The sequence below is a fragment of the Mus caroli genome, chromosome 10 (genome assembly GCF_900094665.2).
Source record: "Mus caroli chromosome 10, CAROLI_EIJ_v1.1, whole genome shotgun sequence".
NCBI lineage: Eukaryota > Metazoa > Chordata > Mammalia > Rodentia > Muridae > Mus > Mus caroli.
In genome coordinates, this window is record NC_034579.1 from 3350476 (window position 1) to 3372786 (window position 22311).

General features: G+C 38.7%; 1 protein-coding gene across 3 annotated transcripts in view; it reads left to right on the forward strand.

The window, feature by feature from the left end:
- The first annotated feature begins 9191 nt into the window (after positions 1–9191).
- Positions 9192–22311, forward strand: part of Oprm1 (opioid receptor mu 1) — a 144826-nt gene continuing 131706 nt past the window's right edge. Inside the window, exons 1-2 of one of the 3 annotated variants that reach the window (XM_021174260.2) lie at positions 9192–9289; positions 11101–11229. Coding sequence is in view for 1 of the 3 variants with exons in the window: in XM_021174264.2 (XP_021029923.1) it covers positions 9210–9289 (80 nt within the window). In the remaining 2 variants the exon portion in view is untranslated. The remainder of the gene's footprint in view (positions 9290–11100; positions 11230–22311) is intronic. The other 2 variants (XM_021174259.2, XM_021174264.2) reach the window with 2 other exon arrangements.

The window sequence follows — 22311 nt, forward strand, 5'->3', positions numbered from 1 at the left end:
ACTTAAGAGAGGCCCTGATCTTGGGAAGATCATATGCCCCAGTACAGGGGAATGCCAGGGCCAGGAAGCAGGAGTGGGTGGGTTGGCAAGCAGGGGGGGGGGGGGGGGTATAGGGGACTTTCAGAATAGCATTTGAATTGTAAATGAATAAAATAATCTAATAAAAATGTTTAAATAAAAAAAGGAAATGATTCTAAGATCATACCATAATGGATGGAAAGATGAAACTATCTCAAAATGTCTAGGTTTGAATTTGAATGTTGCCTTTTATTTGCCATTTACAGTGTGGAAACTTTCTTTTTTTCCTTGGGATTTGTAATTTAAAAATAAAGAAAATTAATCTTCATTTAAAAAAAAAAGAAATGATCCCAACTTCTACTATGGGTGCATCTTTGCTAGGTTTCGGCTACATTGCACAGACAACATTTCTGTGCATATTATGAGATTTTTGTGAGTGCTGTTTGAGTCAAATCTGGGTGCTGCATTTGAATGGTAGCAGAAAACATAAAATTTGTAAGGCTTTGGAAGACATTTGCAATACTTATTTTGATATGTTGTGCCTATAAATCATCACTGAATATCAAAACACATCAGTATATTCCCCTCCTGGAGTGTTCAAATATCTATATGGTATTTGAGCTTTCTGACAAGTTATCCAATCCAGAGTCGTCAGCCATAAACATGTGTACATACAACTAACACTAAATGGACTTATGTGAGTGTGCATGTGTGTGTGTGTGTGTGTGTGTGTGTGTGAGAGAGAGAGAGAGAGAAAGAGAGAGAGAGAGAGAGAGAGAGTGTGTTAAAGAAGAAGAATAGGTTATGAATTTGAAAGAGATTAGGGAAAGAGACTTGGAAGAAGTTGGAGGCAGAAGAGAGTGGAGTGGAAATGATGTAAATATAGTCCTTGTATATGAAGTTCTCAAAACACACACACACAAAACAAATGAAATACATGTCTATCAGCTTGAAAGAGCAAGCAGAAAGAAGTGCAAAGAGAGAAGCCAAAACTATATGCCATCTAAATTGAAAGGCATCCAAAATAAAATAAGCTTAAAATTCTTTTTTTTTTCTAACTGAAATAGGGTAAAAAAGAATCAGTAATAATGTATTTCATGAAGTCCAGAAGATATTAGAAGGTTAGGAAAAAAAAAAAGACAGCAATCAGTGAAAAGTGGGCTATAGGAGAGCATGAGATTAGCCCAGCTTGGTGCTGTGAGAGAATTTCCTAGGAAGAGGAAGTCCAGCTAGAGACAGGAAAGGAGGGAAGGAATAGTTATTGCTCTCAGAAACTAACTGCAGACATGTTACCTGCACAAGACTGGACTATCAACATTTCATCATGGATGAGGGAGAGATATACAGAAGCCCCTCCCCCTTTCCCAGAGGGACCTCAAATAATTAAAGCTTGTTTGCAAAGGGGTGCCATTTCTTCTGGCATGGCTACAAATAAGGTGCCTTTGCTCCACTGAATAAGTAACACCCCTCCCACACCAGGGCAAGTAACAAAAGCTCAGTGAATAACAAAGAAGCCATGACCGTAGGAGGCCGGCTTACCCAGAAGAAAGGCATGATGGGGGATAGAGAAGTGAATAAGAGGCATAACATGATAAAAATGTGTTATGGATTCAAATACAAGCTGGACAAAGAACATAAAATGAGAAGAAAATATGTTAAAAGGGCTCATTCAGCAAAGCAGGCCAACTACTGTTCACTGGACAGACCCCAGAGAGAAGGGTGAGCTGTAGAGATGAGTCCTGAGCTTGCTCCTCAGTCCGCAGCTGCTCCTGAGTACACTGATCAGTGCCTACGTAGGAACGCCGCTTCAGGCTGGAGAAAGAGCCCCTCAAAGGATGAAGAACCTGTCATCTGCATTTCTGACAGACGATTTGTGCTCTTCCCCCAGACCCTAGTAGGGAACAGACAGAGTAAAGCATTAAAGAGGCTTTCTAACATTCGGAACTCCACAAAGGCATTATATGGCTGAGCACAGGAAACGATGTGTCTGCAATTTTATCTTTTCACAAAATCTTTTGCCCATGCGTTTCTATTTTCTCCTTATTGATTTCTTCTCGGATCTCTTTTGTTTCCTTTCTTTTGTTCACTGTGCAGTTAACTTCCTCTTCTTTCTCTAGCCCTTTCCAGTGAGAACAGAAATCTGCTGCAGGACCTTAGCACATAAACTCCCAAGTACTCCTTAAAGTCACATCATATATATTTTTAAATGTTGTGGTTTTGTTTTTATTAATTTTTAAAGACTTTTGTCTGAGAGACTTTTTATATAACCCAGATATATAGGTATGTCAAATTTTTATGTAATTTACTGATAATGAATCATAAGGAATTTATTCTAAAATAATGATTTGGGGAGCTAGAGAAATGGCTCAGCTGTTAATAACACATACTGCTCATTCAGAGGACACAAGTTCAGCTCCTAGCACCCACATCACGCAGTTCACAGCCACCTGTAACACCATCTGCAGGGGATCCTCTGGTTCTGTGGACACCCACACGTATACGCATGCACATGTGCAAACATGCATGCATGCATGCATACACAGAGACAATTTAAAAATAAATCTTTTAAAGTAATTATCTAGCATACAGATACTTTTACCACTCATTAAACATAAAAATACACTTGCACGTAAATATGATCGGCGTGCTTATTTTGAAATAGGAATTTAAGCCTTGACTGGATATTTGAATCTGCAGGATGCAAAGCACGTTCAGTGGTTTTCCGAGTTGTGATCAATATGTTGATTTTATAATTGCCAACACTGAGAACACTGCTTTACATAAACACACAGTATAAAATGGCAGATTATGATTAAGGGGCAGTTCAGAAAAATTTCAAAATCCTGTTTCCATCTCCAGTCAAAAATTAATTAAACAATGTATTTTATTAAACTGAAATTGGCAATTCAAGCAGCAACTTTTATCATCAGACATCCGAACAATGCAACCTGATGATTAATCAATCTGGTCCTTACATGACAAGAAGAGTAGTCAAAAAACTGCAAACATTTGCTCTCCATAGTTATATCAGGATGCTTCTTTAAGAGCAGGAAACTCTAAATGACAAATAAAATCACCACAGCCCATAGCATACAAGTCTTAAACGTCAGCAGAGGCTTTTCAGAGAATATTGCTGGCATTATATGCTATAGTAGCGCGTGCAGTAAAAAGTGTCTGTGTGTTGTAAGCTCAGAGTGAAGGCTGCAGGGAAGTTACACTGTGCAACAACTGCAAGTGTTGCCCAGGCACCTTAAGTTCATTTCCTGTTTGATTGTGAAATATTCTCATTTCATGTTTGTGAAGTTTTCATTGTTGCCAATTTTTTATCACCTCACCTTCTGTTACATGACCCTATGTGGCGTCAGGACTCACAGTTAAAGATGTATCCTGGAAAATGGTCACTCTTGTTCAACTTAGAAAACTCATGATTTGGTCGAGTGAAAAGTAGTGCTCCAAGCATTAGTTCAAGCTGCACGAGGCTTCTCGGGGCTTCCATGTTGATTTTGATGTTCTGTGCCATTGCCAATCAGCACTAAGAACTGTGATTGTACATTTGTCTATTTCTTTTGGCTGTGATTTTACATTTCATCTTTCCCTTGACTTATTCTCTTTTTTTAAGATTTATTTATTTTATGCATGTAAGTACACCATCATTGCTCTCTTTAGACACACCAGAAGAGAGCACCAGACCCCATTGCAGATTGTTGTGAGCCATCGTGTGGTTGCTGGGAATTGAACTCAGGACCTTTGGAAGAGCAGTAGGTGCTCATAATCACTGAGCCATCTCTCCACCCCCTCCCTTGATGTATTCTTAAGCACTATTTTAAATGCATAAATATTTAGAAATAATCTTTCTAATAATTGTCTAATTTATATCACAAAAAGGCTTTCCTTACTATAGATAGTATTATTATTATGAGTTCCACTTCAAGTGATATTAAAACAGCCACCCTGCATTTCTTTTGATAAGTTAATATAAAATATTTCTGCCTCTTATTTATTGGTTCATTTATATTAATTTTTATTCTCTGACAATTCCATACATGCACATGCTTTATCTTTATATTTGTCTACTTCTCTTTATCTTTGGGAATATTTATTAGCCTAGACAAGCCGTCTGGTGCTGTCTTACTATGTTGATGCTACTGCTATTGTGCCCATGCATTCCCCCTCTGTATCTCACTTAGGAAGTGTTTTTTCAAATCAGTATATTTAGGAGCCTTTTCTTCTCTGGTGCTATATGCATTTAACAATGCCCAGTGTATGAACCCTCAATCATTAAGGTCTTTTCAGAAGCTTAGCATAAGGATGTAAATGTGGACTCCACTTGCCATCCTCAAGCTTTCTTTCCTATAGTTTCTTGAACATATGGATTATAATTCCACACAGTAATCTCAGATCTAAACCAAGGTGTCATACCATCCTTGTCTCTCATTCTATCATGTATGTTACTTTACATTATTCAGGATGGCTGATTTCTATCCATACCTGCCACGTGCTTTGGTGGAGTCAGCTTGACAGATGAAAGTCTGGAAGCTTTCTCATGAGGAAAAGTTTCAAGGAAACTCCCTCCTGGAGTTTGGCCATCCCCCTAACCCATAAAATTAATATTCCACTCCCGTGTTAGTCTAGTGTATGGATCCACATGCCCTCTATTAAGCATTACCTTATAATAAGTCCCTTTTAAGATTGAATTTTGAATTAGCTAAAGCCTCTCCCAGTGTTCCAAAATTCCAGATTACAGCAAGGAGTTTAACCTATTCAGTAACTAATTAAGCACTACAATAAATCAGAGCCATTAACTCAGTTGTCTGCAGAAAGAGCCTGGGAATCTCACTGAGATAGAAATCTTTAGTACAGGTTACATTCCATGCAAAGAACTAGTTGATATACTCTCCTGAAAATGGGGATTCTCCAGACAAGATACGATTTTACAAGGCCTAAGAATTTAGGGGTCCATGACACTACATTATTCTTGAGGCCTGTCAAGAGTTAAAACCCCCTGGTGCTATTAACACTGAAGTGTAAATTTCTTGCCTGGCATTAGGCTGATCCTAGGCAGGGCTGTTAATCTCTATTGTAAACATTTATCTGGTTCCTGCAAATTTCTTTCTTTTGTATCTGGTTAATTTCAGTGTACATTGTCTTATTGTGATTTGTAGCTCCTGATAATTCGCTGTAATATAAAATAGTCTAATGCTCAACCACAGATTACATTCAGATTCAACACCTCTCTTGTGTGCATCTGTTTGTCAATTCCTACACTTTGCCCATCTGCTCGAGAGAACCCTTCCACTCAGACACAGGGGCCCAGAGGGTCTGCAGCACATACCATGAATCTTATTTTACTGCTTCTTGAAAACTTCTGGTAACATTGCATTGTGGTATGCCATTACTATCCATTTACCTTATTGTATATATAAAATTTTTATTTTTATTAATGTTCTCCACTATTTTCTAGGACACACCACACATAATTTACTTGGAAACAATTTAGTTACCTTAAGTCTTGCTTTTACGATTTGTTAGGTAGGACTAGAGATGTCTTTCTTCTAAATGTCATTCGCCCTCCATTTAGTCCTTCCTTTGATGTCCTGTGTGTTTCTAGCTTTTCAGTCTTATGCATCAAGACATATTCTCAGCTTTCATTCCAAGAACCACTGACTTCATTCTCAGGTACTTCCTCTGGCCTCTCAGGTAAGTGTTTACTAAAGTACACTGAGAAACACAAGGGAGATCTCCAGAGTTCTCTTTATTCAACGTCTACTTGAATGCTAGAATGCTGTCTTGCCTATGTGAGCCAATTTGGACTCCTAAATTTCTCTCCTCAACTCAAGGAGACACCCAGGTTCCAGCTAAGATTTGCCTCCTTCACTACAGCCTCAGAATTCCAGACAGGAAGTCGGGGCACTGCCCAGGCCAATCTTATATATTTCTCGTCTCCTACCCAGAGTTGCTTTTTGTTGCCTGACTTCCAAAATCTTGAAAACTATTTACTTAAACCTTTACTTCTTTCAAGCAAAAAGCAACAGCTGCTCTTAGTGCCTCATCTCCACTGGAAGCAGGAGTCCCTGTGTTGAAGTTTAAATTCACACACTGCTGGTCCAGAGTCAGGAAATAATTAAAACGTGACATGCAATGCTCTGCTTCTGGCTAGGTATTTATTTATTGGTGAAGGGAAGGAAGCTGTGTGATGAATAAGAATGGTAGGGGTTTACAGTTCTTCAATATGTTCTCACATATACATAAAAAGGAAGAGAAATAGTTCTCTCAGTAAAGACATCTTAGTCTCCAGCTTGTGCTGAGTACTGTGGTCTATGGCTTTCCCATGAGCTACAGCAAAGGGAGAAGGTTCTGTCCCCATCCCAATTCAGCACATAGATAGCCCTCGCTTGTTATGCTTTTCTTTCTCTGACTTGAGAACAGCAGAGAGAATCGCTCGGGAAATCAGGGGCCAAGAAGCATACTCAGTTGCACTCCCCATTCACTGCCTCTCTATGGACTTCAAATCGCAGTTGGATTGACGCTCATAGAGTTTTAATAAATGTAAACCCCAGGAGCTCATAAATCATACCCTAAACTCTATAACTGTAATTATTCTTTATTTTTCTCTGCCCTAAGGAATGCTGGCATGGAACATATCTGGGAATATTTTGTTCACTCTATTTCATTTATGTGTTATTAAATAAATATTTACTGACTACCTACTATGTCCTGTCACTGAGATGCTCATGAAAGAAAGACAGTCTCTTCGCTAATTAAATCTACACTCTGATGAGGAACCTGGTAAACAGATGGACAAAGAGTCTGTTTAATATAAGCCGTGACAGGTACTGTTAAGGAAATTAGCAAGGGGATGTGCTACACAATAAAAGACAATGGGTGAGTCCTATTACTACACTAGCATATAGGAGACCTGCTGAATGAGGACAACTAGTCAAAGGACTAGCACAAAGGAGAACAGATACAGGGACACCTTTGTTAATGTGGACTGAGAAAGGGGAGAACTCAGCATGTTAAAAAATGAAGGAAAGCTGCCATTGCTTAAGTTCAGCTAGGAAGAGGACAGACCTGGATGGATTTGGTAAATAAATAAAAGCCATCCAGCGTCTGACTGCAATGGCCAAGAGGCATCTAAATCATGGACACTGAAGAATAGCCTTTATGTTCTACAGAAATCATTCTAAGGCCCGTGGATTTGACTCAGCCAGTAAAGTATTTACTTACACGAATGAGTTCAGATCCTAACACCCCGTAAAAAGAGATCTGGGTGTAGCCACCACAGTACTTGTAATTCCAGCAGTGATAAGATGAAGGCAGGCAGATGCCTGAATGCTCACAGACTAGCTCACCTGGCCTACATGGCAAAGTTCTAGGACATAGAGACCATGCATCAAAGAAAACATAAAAAGTACCCAAGGAGTAACACCCAAAGTTGTCCTATGATCTGCATTCATACATACATATATACAAAATTGTCCTATGATCTAAATGCATACATACATACATACAAAGTTGTCCTATTATATACATACATACATACATACATACATACATACATACATACATACATACAAAGTTGTCCTATTATATACATACATACATACATACATACATACATACATACATACATCGTACATACATGATCCCCATATAGGTTGACATGCATTCTTTCATCTACCTACCTAACTGCTCCATGTTCTATCCCTCACCCCACACACAAGTACCTCTCTAGTTTTCATAGGTATGTTACAGAGTCAGGTCTAAGTTGATCAACATGACACAATCATTCCACAACATATACACTGATTAAAACACTGTATAATACCTTGTAAGTATACATAATTGCTATTTTTAATCTATGGATAAAAAAGCTTAAATATTGTTTTAGTGACTTTGAAATTGTACAATACATCATAATTTCAAAACTGATATATATATGTGTGTGTGTGTGTGTGTGTGTGTGTGCTTTCTATAGATAAACATTTATTTGAATACAGGATAAAAAGAAGTGTATTTTGTACTACATTATGAGAAAGTTAAAGATGTGTTGTGGAAATAGAGGGGGCTAATGACAAACAGCTGAACCCCTTGTGTATCTAAGTTGCTATATTTAAACAACTAGGGACCTTGTATGTAGAAATGGGAAATTTTCTTTGTAGTTTTCCTCAAATATAAAAGTCCTTCAAAATTAAAAATGTATCTAGTAAAGGAATAAACAAATCAAAATTAAACAAGAATACAGGTATAGCTATCAATCTGAGACTAAGGATGGAAACAAAGCACCTATTATACAGTGGTAGCCTAAAGGTAAAGGAGCAGGGCATATGATTACAAGTTTGGACAGAGAGCTGGTTTACAAATGGATGGACGGATGGACGAGTAGACAGATAGATGGACAGATTGATGGATGGACAGATGGATTATTCACAGCACTTTATAAGGGTTAAATGTTGTCGACAGCACTAGAACTACAGACTTCAATCAATGACAGTTGTCCTAGCTTGCCTCTCTGTTGCTGTGATAAGACACCAGACACCGGTCAAAGAAACTTAGGGGAGAAAAGAATTATTTCCTTATCACTTACCATCCACCAGCAGAGGAGCTCAAGACAGGAACCTAGAAACAGGAACTGAAGCAAAGAGCTTAAAGGAACACAGCTTCCTGGCTTGTTCTTCATGCATTTCTCAGATTGCTTTCTTATACAACCCAGGACTAACTAACTTCCCAGGGATTGTTCTGCCCTCTGTGGGATGGGCCTTCCCACACCAATCACAAATTAAGAAAATATCCCTCAGCCAGGAGACTCCCTCTTCTCACCAATATGTCAAGTTAACATAATCAAGGACTGTAACAGCCATTCATTCCAACATTCTCTCTTAAAGGTAAGGACACTCCTCACATGATCTTCCTTGTAACTGTGGTGGCCAGAGATGTGTTGGTCAAATCACCATAAGACACTTTTGAGATTCTATCTGAACACAGCAAACTAGAGTTTGAATTGCAAATCCTGGCCAGTCCATCTCTGGCTCTTCATTGCATAGGCACCAGTGACTGTCCAGGTTCTCCTCCCTTCCCATAACTCATTTCACTGTCCTTGAGAGTGGAAAGGATCACCAAAGCTGGGAAGCCCTCCAGGCTCATTTCAGAGAGAATATTCCACAGAGCTTGAAGGCACGGGATCTGGTCCAATGATGAAAGCTTTCTCTAAGTCTGCATTCCCAAAGCTCAGACAGAGAGATGGAAATCAAGAGGGGAGGACTTACCTCAGGTTGGTTTCTCTTCTGACTGTAGTGATGGCTTTGTCTGGACTAATCTTCCCTGCTAACAAGACAATTTAGTCAATAGAACTGGCTGACCTGGGTTGCTAAGATGATGCTTTGCTAAGATGATGCGAAAAGGCTCTGCTCCTATGCAATTGTAGCCTCTTGTTCTTGTGGCTGTATCAGGCAATAAATGTCATTGTATAAGAAGGACCAGCCTTTGCATTCAATCAAAGTCTTTGCTGTTATGTGGAGTGCAGAATGAAATGGAGTGCAGAAAAAAACAAAAGAGGATACAACCTTGTTTTGTTGTAGAAATTTTTTCTACCTAGTTTGCTGGAAGAGCTATTGGATGTTCATTTATTTTATCATATTTGTCTTTCTGATGACACAGCAAGTAAATGATGAGCAGAAAACATAGAGATGGTAATTAACAATTGAAAGAGCTAAATGGTGATGGGGTGTGTGTGTGTGTGTACGTGTGCGTGTGCATGTGCGTGTGTCTTTCTTTCTGTATCCCTTATGTGCCCTTGGAACAAGGAATAATTAAGCCAAAATTTTGCTTTATAGAAAGCTTTTCATAGGCTGTCTAGCTACTTTTAAATTCCTTCGTACATTTAGAAGCTTGGATGACTCATAGAGGAATCCAGGGCTTCTCGCTCTTAGAAATTAAATTAAAGGAAAGAGATAAAAAGCGTTAACAAATAAGAAAAATGATGAAAATGTTGGTTTCACTATAAATGTAAACAATCTCATCCCTCTCTGCATGCTTCTGAGTGTGGATGTTTATGTGCATTCATAAATGGCCACATGCCAAAAATATAAGCTCAAATAATTTCAAGTGGAATGATACATATGTCTCAACTGCATAAATACAATGAGCAAGGGTTAAAAAAATTCACCATAATGATTTTTAAAATAGTTTTAGGTTTTTCCATTTTACTCAATGAAACATTTTCATTATTTCAAGGCAAACATCTTGGCAGCCATCGGATTAGGAAACAAAGACGATCCTTGTATTTAATTTATAGATGGACTACCGATACAGATGAGACTATTAAAACTGTATTATAGAAATGTGAGCAGGGGGGATTTTAAAATTGGATTTAAATACATATATAAGTGAAGTGTTCCTTTAATGAAAATGAGTGATACCTGCAGGTCAAGCTGACCCAGTCTTCCAAATAACTGAATGATACTGCAACTATCAATCGAATCATTTATTGTTAGATTGCAAGTTGTAGGTCTAAGATCTTCCATACCTCTTTGACTGCTACATTCTGGCAATAGAATCTTTGTCTTAAGAACACAAATGAGAAAAAAAAATCATTGAATTTTTAGTACATATGGGATGAGATAAATACAATTACTGAAGAACTGAGTATTTACAATAGCCTCTTCAACAAAGAATAAGAATTGGCTGATTAATAAAATGTGGCAATCTAGATATTTTTGGTCTGGCTGTTTTATTCTTGTAGAATTTCACACATAATGAATTTGGATCCTATCTTCCCACCTTTATCCTCTCTTATCCCCTTCTACCTTCAAAAAACTCTTCTTCTATCCTATTCTTATGTATTCTCCCCATTCCCATCTCTGTGTATATGTGCATTTGTGTGTGCTCCACTGCATTTATTTAGGATTACCTGTCTACATGAGCATATTGCGGGAGGGTATTGTCTTTAGCTAGGGCAACTTAAAAGTGGTCACACCACTGAGCAATTATGACTCCCCTCCCTCATCAACCATTAACTGATCCTCATAGAGAAATGGTACAACCTATCCAAAATGAAATATTGAGAGGTCCAGTCTCTTGCAGGTCTTGTGCAGGTACGCTGCTGCTGTGAATTCATGAAGACAACACCCTCCCCTTTAGAAGACAGTGCTTCACAACACTCCCAACTAGCATCTGGCTCTGATGTTCACTTTGCCTCCTCTTCTGAAGCAGGTATTTATTACAGATGTCACTTTTAAGGCTGAGCATCCAACTTGCTCTCAGCACACTAACCAGTTATGGGTTTTTGCATTAACTGCTGCCCACTGCAAACAGAAGTTTCTCTGACTAAAGCTGAGAGCAGAACTAATCTATGAGATAAACATAAATATTATGAAAGTAGTTTAACATCAATTCTATTTACCAAAACAATAATAGATCCCTCTAGAGCATGGGATTTAACCAGCTCTAAAGTACCCCATATAAATTTCTCTGTGGAATAGGCTTGAAATGTAGACAGAAAGTGGTTGGTAACCCCATAACAAGGATACCACTATTGCACAAATGGTCACACCATGTCTATCATGTTGATGTTGTAGTTGATAGGGTTCATAGCTGTTGATGACCTTCCTCCCCAAGCAGCCGGATTTAACATTATGAAATCTATCCAGTCTTGAGGATGTGTCCAGCACAGTTACGAGCGTTTAGTGTCTTCCACCACAGTATTTTATACTCTGGATCTGGTTGGATACAGTAGCCTGTACAATCTCAGATTTTAGTAAAAAATGGTTTAGTCGGCAAATGTAAAATATTCCAAAACAAAGTCATAGAAATAAATATTTTAATTGCTCTCAAGCTAGAAACTTACATAATATAAGTAATTCAAAACTATTACTTCTCAGAAAGTGGCAGTAAGTACATGAAAAAGTTTTATTCTGGGTGATGAGCGGATACATGGGCTCTCACACAAAGAGCTATTAGGAAATTATAAGGTAAAAGAACACATTTTTAGTTCCCCCTTTGGTCAGAGCACTGGTCATCATGAGGATAGAGACAGGAGAGAGGCAGACCCCAAAATGAGTCACACAAGGACAAAACATCACCAGCTATGAAGGCTCACTGGGTCACCATGATCTGGGCACAGGACCAGAAATATTTCATAGGCCAGGGCCACTTCCTGACAAGACTTCCAAAAACAGACTGGTTTTCTCCAAGACTGACAAGGAGACAAGAGGGTCTGCCAAGGGCTTCTTTGTCTCTGGCCTCTCCCTCATTAGTACTTCTTATCACAATTTAGGTGTCATTAAGAATTTTTTTTTCTGTTTTTACCAAGATATACAAAGTCCATTACTTCATCTGCCCTCAACAAAACCCTTTCAGGAACCCTCAGATATTGAAAGCCTTGTTGTTGCTATTGTTGTTTTTGTTGCTGTTGCCAGTGGTGGTGGTGGTGGTGGTGGTGGTGGTGGTGGTGGTGGCAGTGATGGTAAGTCTTCTTGGCTGTGAGACAAGCCCTGGACAGGAAGTATTGGCAGCATTTTCTAAGAGTGGTCTTGGATATCACTTCTCCAAAGGGTTACTGACCAATTGGTTGACATTTCAGCAGCCTGGAGTCCAGCTTCAAGTCTTGGATGGCAAGGCAGAATTTTTGACATAATTGCTCAGTTATCAATTAAATTTCAATCAATTAGAAGTTCCCCTTCCCCGTCTAGGGATATAGTTTGTGGACTATTATTCCCACTCCCCTAGTACTTATACATTTTTAAATGTAAGTGAAAGTGCTCTAAAACTGAAGGTGAGCATCTCTACAGCTTGGGCCATTATGACAGAATACTGTAGCAGCCCAGGACCAAGCTGCTCACACAGAAAAGGTGCAGTTCTCACAGTAGGTCTGTTTGTTGGGTGGTAGCAAGGCCAGAGCCTGGTGAGTGGCCTCTGTTGGTGGTTGTCTTCTGCCTGACTCTTCACATAGAAGACAAAAGAGAGAGAAAGCTCTCTCTGTCCCTTCTTACAAGTGTAATAATCCAATCATGAATGCTCTAAGCTCAGAGTCTAATTACCTCCCAAAGGCCCCATTTCCTAATAATATCCCAACTGAGTCAAAGGTTCCGCAGATGAATGGGACTCACAGGGGCTCTACCACTTACCAATGATCTATTGACAATGAAAATTTCTAGGATGATGGGGTGGGGATGGAGGGTGCATAACATCTGCTTGTAAAACAAGATGAGCTGGCTAGGATTTCCTGGTTACTTCCAAACTCGAAGTGACACAGATGATCCTAAACTGTAAGGAATACTAAACAAAATTGAAACAGGAAATAGGACAAAGAGTTTTGTAAGGGGGTGGGGTTAATAAGGGTGGGAAGTGTAATGGGGTGGAGAATGACCAGAATATACAGCTTATGTAGATGAAATTGTGAAAGTATAACGTTTACTAACTAAAAAAAAATTATATGAATGGAGACATCGACTTAATAGCATATGAGTGAACTGGATCTCCCTGCCTGGATGATAAAGACTCTGAACACAAAGGTCAGTTTTCAAATAGAGGTTAGCACAGAGCCCCAGAAGTGCTGTTTTTAATTCAGCCAGCCATCAAGAGACAGCAATAAGAATGTGATGTAAAACAGAGCCTACAAGATATGACTATGAAACTTCAAAAATATGACATAGAAGATTCTAAGGAGAGATTCATTTAGATCATTTATATGTTCCTATCTGTAGGAGGAGAAAAAAGTTTGCCAAGTTCTAGCAGCAATGTCAGTTAGGTGTCCCAGATGATTAACTCCTGTTGGCAGAACTGAGAGTAATAATTTGTGGCTCCATCCATCCAATGAATTTTTATTGGAAACCAATTTCATAGTAGATAAAATTCTCTACCGCCATGAAGTGAAGGTTAAGAGGTAGCAAACAAGGACCACAAAAGTAAGTTTTAATTTGTTAGAGGCTGACACACATTAAATAAAATGCAAAATAGTGGCTAATAGTGAGTCTTTCCTTGCTGACCAAAAAGCACTCACCCATAGGTGGTCATTGCATGTGTATATATAGTCCCATGTGAACCTTGTCTAAGACTGGCTGAATGAAGCTGACCTCAACTAAGGTAATGGGGCAATTGTCCTTGACTGACATTCATCTCAATCTCATGTATGCAGGGCTGACCTTCAGGGCCTTAGAAAAGATTAGGAGAAGATACGGAAACAGCCAATGCCTCTTGACCCCTTGGCCTACACCCAGAACATTGTTGCTTTCCCCTCAGTCAAGTGCCCAGTGAACATGAGGATATGTTAACTTCAGCATCACTAGGACAAACTAAGTTATATAATCAACTCGAATGACAGTTGTAGTTGGGCTTATACTTTCATACCATAGTTGTTTGACTTTGGGACGTGGGCAGGACATCACAGCAACAGGGACAGGTGGAGAAGGTTTCTCACCTCATAGAATGCAGGAACCAGAGAAAGCAGAAGAGTCACTGAGAGATAGGTGTAACCTTGAAATGCATGTCCCTAGTGATTGGCTTTCTCCAACTAAGCCTACCTCCTACACTCCACCCAGAAACTTCTAAAAGAGCACCACCAGCTGGGGACCAACATATGAGCCTGTGAGGGAACAGGTGCATCAATAATGATGATATTATTGGTGCGAGAAGCAAGAGATCAGGCAGGTGATGCCACCCACTTTAGGAAAGATCTGAAGGATCACAAAAGATGACTTAGGGTCAAGATGCATCTATCTTGGTGTGGATGCAACTTTAGAGAGTAGTACTCAGTTGACCAATTTTATCTAAATAACACATATCTAAGGAGGTAAACTATCTGAATATAGAAATACTCCAAGTGAAAAGCCCAAGATACAATATGGTGGTAACTAGAGGAAACAGTGAAAAATGAGATTCCATATCTCTACAGAGTAATCAATGGGAGGGGTGCAAATCTTATAGGGATTTTCAAGGTATTAAAAGTCCTATTTACTTTGAGAAGTCAGTTAGGGATCATGGGAAGAAACATAACTACTAGGTATTTAAGCAGATTCTCACCATAAGCAAAAGGTTGGCTGATTAGTAGTTACAGAGAAATACAAACTTACAGTCAAGGAGAGAAACTGAAAACATGTATGTGCACAATTACATATGCACTACTTATAAACTATGTGTACAGCTCCTTCTGATACATTCTGATGATGAATCCATGACTTTTCAAGGTAGAGAAAGACATGATCATCTTAGTCTGAACTTAAAAGTGATGTAATTACTATACCAATATATGAAACCCCAAACAAAAAATAAAATTAAAATTCCTTCAAATAAAAAAATCCTCCATACCTTAGGTTCCGGAGTAGTTGACCAACAGTGTGTGTGAGACTCAATAAGAAGGAAGACCAAAGTGTGGATACTTTATTCCTTCTTAGAAGGGGGAACAAAATACTCATGGAAGGAGTTACAGAGAGAAAGTGTGAAGCAGAGACTGAAGGAAGGACCATCCAGAGACTGCCCTACCTGGGGATCCATCCCATAAACAACCACCAAACCCAAGCACTGTTGCAGATACTAACAAGTGCTTGCTGACAGGAGCCTGATATAGCTGTCTCCTGAGAGGCTCTGCCAGTGCCTGGCAAATACAGAAGTGGATGCTCACAGCCAGGCTACTCTCTCTGGTCGAGTCAGCTGGACAAGCCAAAAGGCTTAAAAGTCACTCATGAGGCAAAAGAGTTTCAAGGAAGCTCTCCTCCTGGAGTCTAGCATTCCCGACCCATACATTAATTTTCCATTCCCGCGTTAGTCTAGTGTATGGATCCACGTGCTCTCTTTCAGTATTTTACTATCATAAGTGCTTTTTAAAATTGAATTCTGACATGGCTAAAGCCTTCCGCCAGTGTTCCAACAGTCCTAGAAATGTCCTTGGGCAAGATCATGGGCTTGGAATTCAGTAAGGTTGTAAAAGCTAAGTCACTCCCTTACACAGGAATTCACCATCACTAAGGAAGAAGGAACTTTCAGACCAAAGGAGAAACCAGAATAGATACTTAGAACTATAGCAGAGTTACACCCATACACACACACACACACACACACACACACACACATGTATTTACTATGGCCTAAGGGGAAGGTGGAATATACAAGAGACTAAAATAGGAACTATGGCAAGGGTATGAAGCCCTTGACCCTGGCTTCTAAGATTAGTGAATCTTAGGTGGAGCCCTTGTTGATCCCAGCTGTTATCAATGAATTCTATCCCAGGTGGTTCCCTTTAGACCTTTTGTGTTTGCATTCCTCTGTTTTAATGTAAGATTCCGGTTACCTCAATTGTACCTTGCGAATATGTCACCCAACTTCCTTATTGTCCTCTGCATAAAAAGTCTGATGCTCGATTCGAAAATTACATTCAGATTCCACACAAACTCTCCTGTGTGCGTCTGTTTGTCATTCATCCTTGCTTTGCCCACCCGCATTGAGAGACCCATTCCACACAGACACAGGGACGCAGAGGGTCTGCGGCACAGCCATCCGCTGGATAGAGCACAGGGTCCCCAATGAAGGAGCTAGAGAAAGTACCCAAGGAGCTGAAGGACTTTGCAGCCCGATAGGAGGAACAACATTATGAACTAACCAGTACCCGCAGAGGTCCCTGGAACTAAACCATCAACCAAGGGAAACACATGGTGGGACTCATAGCTCTAGCTACATATGTAGCAGAGGATAGCCTAGTTGGTCATCAGAGGGAAGAGAGGCCCTTGGTCCTGTGAAGGCTATATGTCCCAGTATAGAGGACTGCCAGGGTCAGGAAGAGGGAGTGGGTGGGTTGTGAGCAGGGGGATGGGGAAAGGCATAGGGGATTTTTCAGAGGGGAAACTAGGAAAGGGGATACATTTGAAATGTAAATAAAGAAAATATCTAATAAAAATATATAAAATAAATAAATAAATGGACTAGTGTGTGTGTGTGTGTGTGTGTGTGTGTGTGAGTGAGTGAGTGTGATCTATCTGTTTATAGTTTGGTGTTTTGTTTTCTTTGGGGGTATAGTTTTGTTTTGTTTCCTTGGTTTTGGGGGGGTATCGCTGTATTGGGTTGTTTGGTTTTTCAGGAAACTTAAAGTTGGGTGGGTAGGGACCAGGGAAGGATTTTGAAGAACATGGAGAATGGGAAGAATATGGTCAACATATATTTAAATTTAAAATAGTTTTAAATAATAAAAATTAAATATATGTAATATAATCATTAAAAATCTGCCATAAATAAGGAGTTAAAGGAAGTTACAAAGTAAGTTAAAAAACAAAAAGCAATGTCATCTATATATATATATACACATATATGTAACTAAATATAATATATAGCATAAAAGAAAGTCAACTTCGCAAAAGTAAATATGATAATTAATAACATTAGAAATAGTAAATACCTGTACTAATTTTCAATCAGAATGTCTAATTTTTAAAAACTTCTTGACTAAACTTAAATGAATACAAGTACATATCAGGTACTTTAACAGGACCAGTACTATGAATAAATAGTTCTTCCAGAGGTAAATTTAATAAAATAACACTGAAATGCTTTAGGCATTCTTTTAGAAACTAGAAGAGTTAACTGGTTCACTTGATGAAACGCAAACATTAGGCAGGTAAACTGCCTCTGCAGTTATTAAATATGAGAAAAATCTTATAGTAACATGGAATTTATTGCATAAAAACTAGATGGATTAATGGAATAAAACAGAACATTCAGAATCAATTTTATTTCATACCCATAATATATAATATCTCAAGTGTTATATCTCAAGTCCTGTGGTAAAAAACAATCTTCTTAGTAAGTGATGTAGCAATAATGTGATAATCCAATGGGAAAACTATAAATATAGTGTGGGTCCCTTTCAATAAAGTAGCTTCCCAACGTATCAAGATTATTCTATAAACATCATACTATACTGCTGAAGGCTGACATAGGTAATTTCTTCTATCATCTCTGTTATGCTTGGAAAATATGTTTCCAAAGTATCCATGTGTTAAAGGCATGGTCACCAAGGTGGTACTATTGGGAGGTGGTGGAACTTTTAGTAGGTGGAGCCTTATGGGGCACAGTTATCTAATTGTCTATGTACTACCCTTTCAAGGATTAGGAACTATTGAACTATTGCCCATTCTCTTTCTCTCTCTCTCTCTCTCTCTCTCTCTCTCTCTATATATATATATATATATATATATATATACTTCCCTTAATATATAAATAAATAAATAAATAATGTGGATATATAATATATATATGTATGTATATATACATATATATATACTTCCCTTAATATATAAATAAATAAATAAATAATATGGATATATATATTCATGGCAGTGAGTATATTAGCTTCTTTTACTGTTGCTATGTTAAAATACTCCAACAAAAGCAGTTTGAGATGGGTGGTGACACATGCCTTTAATACCAGCACTCGAGAGACAGAGTCAGACTGATATTAAAGTGTGAGGTCAGCCTGGTCTACAGTACAAGCTCCAGGTTAGCCAGGGCTACACAGAGAAACCCTGTCTCAAACAAACAAACACACAAACTGACCAACTAACAAGCAAACAACTTTGGGGAGAAAGAGTTTCTTTTGCTTGCAGACATGGGCACAGACCATCATAGTGGGGCAATCTGGGCAACAGAAGCATACCACAGTTGGGCTCATTACACCTGCCATCATGAAACAGAAACTGGGGATTTCTGGTACTCAGCTCAAGTTTTCCTTGTATGCAGTCCAGGACCTGAACCAGAGAATGGTACCACATATGTTCAGGGTGGGTGTTCTCATCTCAATCTACATAATCAAGATAACCCCAACCAATATGCACAAATATATTTTAAATTCAAAAAAAGTTCATGAAATAAAAATAAAAAGACATCCCTATTTTTGTGTATGGTAGAATGTTGACTAGAGAAAATTGAGCAAGAAATTAAAGGCCAATAGTTGTTCTTAGCCCTACGGAAAACTAGACAACTTCACTGGAAACAAAAGCAATTAAAATTTCACCAAAATATCATTTCCTACTTACTGGGCAAACTCTCTGAAAGGCAGAAACCATCCTGTCAAATTAAAGGAATGTTTCCATTCAGACACCTCTCTTCTGGAGTTACAAAATATGCAATCCCAAGGAACACAGTTTAATAATATTGATCAAATTACATATACATACATGCATATTGTATACATCTATAAAATTTAACCTGGAAGTATCTCTAGGAATCCATGTGAAAGACACACAGCTTCACATTACACTATTGGGTGCAATAACAAAAGCCCGAGAACAGTTCAAACTCAGTGAAAAAGTAGAGGACATCAACACAGAGGTTGCATCTATTGGAGAGAATCAGAGGTATCTCCACAAATCAGTGTATACATTCACAACAAGTACCTAAGTAAAAGAGTATACAAACACGCATGTGCGCGCACACACACACACACACACACACACACACACAAAAGAATAGAAGATGGAAAGAATGTGCTGTGGAAAATTTAAGAGTGAAAAGGACATTATACACACCTGTATATTTTAAAATATAGAGAACAAAAACAATTTTTTTGGTTTTTTTTTTTGGAGACAGGGTTTCTCTGTGTAGCCCTGGCTGTCCTGGAACTCACTTTGTAGACCAGGCTGGCCTCGAACTCAGAAATCCAACTGCCTCTGCCTTTCGAGTGCTGGGATTAAAGGCGTGCGCCCCCATGCCCGGCATCAAAAACAAATTTTAAAAAGCAATTACATGCAACTAAAAAAGTCCAAGAAAAAAAGGTGATAGGTAGAGAGGCGCTAACAACTTTTTAGATTGCACTTTACTGTGGCTATGCTTGATTCTGACAATAACTTAAACAGTTGGTGCAATGTCCTTGTACAACTTTTAAAACTGAGCTTGAAGAATTTCCACAAAAAATGTTTTTAAATCCAAGAGTTCTAGTTTAATAGTGTAGCACTGAATTGTTTCCTGGAGCTGGCTATGCATAGCAGAAACTTCAGAATGTGTGAAGTCACAGTACATGGGGACTGTTTTCACCATCCCAGGTGTTTTAGCACTCAGCAGAGATTCTGAGTCTGGTGGAGACTGGAACTCGAAATCAGGTTACCAGCCAAACAAGCCAAAAATCTATCTATTTAGAAGCACAAAATGCTGACAGTTAATATCATGTCCAGAAATACAAATATTTATTCCCTCAATGCCTCTGATCTCATTAACACAACTAAGGACAAATATCCCATTTACAAATGTCACTTAATATCCTTTCCTACTCAGCTGTCAATCTAGTTTTGACACACCATTGACTTACTTCCCCTACTAGTGTTTCACAGTTTTTCCTATCTGCCTTAGAGTGACTGTTGCTGGGAAAGGGCACCATGGCATCGCTTAATAACAAATGGAACTGGCTTACAACTTCAGAGGTTTAGTCTGATATCATCATGCCAGGAAGCATGGCAGCATGCAACCAGACATGGTGCTGGAGAAGGAGCTAAGAGCTGTTAAACATTTAGATCATCAGGCAGCAGGAAGAAAGAATGACACTGAGCCTGGCTTGAGCATTTGAGACCTCAAAGCCTACCCCCAGTGACACACTTCCTCCAAGAAGACCACACCTACTCCAACAAGGTCACAGCTCTTAATAGTTCCACTGCCTATGAGCTTACAGGGGCCTTTTTAGTTGATATTATATATAGTGCTCTATCTATCTATCTATCTATCTATCTTACTATCTATCTATCTATCTATCTATCTATCTGTTTTCCAAATTCTCTACAAAAGAAGCCACAATAAAACAGGGCATCTTCTTCTTGTTTACTATTTTCATCAAGTACCTGGTACTAATATCTAGCATGTGGTTGATGCCAAATTAGCATCTTTTAATTAAATGAAAATATGAAGTTTATGTTTCATATAGTAAAAACCTTTCCCAGAGAAGTAATGTGTTCATAGTACATTGGGCCAAGTCTATAACTCAAGTGCTCAGGACAAATAGCATCTGTTGAAGACCCTTGATGGTACTGAGTCTAGGGAAGGCTTAGACGGTGGTTGACAGTGGCTTAAGTAGCGTTATATGAAGTCTTTTGTTCTATCTTTTTATAGAGCCTGGTTATTCATCTGTGTAGTAATTCAGTCACATTACTCAACATAAAGTGCACATACAGCATCTGGTACACATTTAGTCCCAAGAAAATGTACCATTCCTATTTGTAAATTGACAGGAAAAATCAAGAAAAAGTCTGAAGGAGTCATGGGGACTCCTCGAATCTGTCTATTCACACCCACATTCTGCAGAAAGTTCACACAGGTGACTTGTTGAATTAGTCTCAACATCAGATTATTTATAATTCAACTGTTACATTAGAAAAAATAGTAATGAAGAATGCATCAAAATAAAACCTACTAAATCAAACCATTTAAAAGTCTGTTGCTTTATAATTGATGACTCTCATCTTCTACCCACATTCCCGGTAAAGGGCACTAAGTCACCTAGTATATATCATAAGGAACATGCTGCTGACAGTCCAACAGACCAAGGAGCCACTGTTTCTTCTGATTTTGTTTGACATTTCATACTGATACACAAGTATAAATATAGTATATTCCCCCTGCCCCAAGAGAGACAGGATCCCCTGTTCAAAGTCTCTTCTCCTTTTATACTGTCCCATGATCTTTCCTTCTGTATCTCTTTTAGGTAAAGATGTGAACTCCAAACTTGAATGTGCATCTCCAGTAAATAATAAAAATGCACTAAATACACTTGGGCAGACCCAGCGAGAACACTAGGCACTCTTCTTCATCAGGATGTCATTTTCTCAACCAAACTGTAGGTTCAGGAATGAACACCCAGCTCATTAAACTGCTGTGTGTTTAGATGCAGGATACATTTCTCTTCCCATTTGTGTATTTCTGGAAAGACAAGGCCTGTTCTACACATACATGATCAGGCTGCACACCATCCATTAGTCTTCTCTTTCTCAACACATTTCTCTCTTACATTTCTTCACTCACTCTACAGCTCACCCTGGCTGCCTCACTATCTTCTATCCTGTGGTTTATAGATTCTCTGTAGTGCAGAGACCTCTGGGGGCAAGGTTTTGAGCTCAAATATCTATTTATGTGTTTAAAAGTGACTCTAAAGCCCTTTGGTGATCCATGTCTGTAATCATAGGATTAGAGAGGTTAGATGAAGAAAGATTCTACTGGGAGTGTAAGCACAGCCTGAGCTATGTGGTAAATCTTTCTAAAATATAGGAAGAAAGAAAGAAGGAAAGAAAGAACAAAATAATGGGAGAGAGAGGGAAAGAAAGAGAGAGAGAG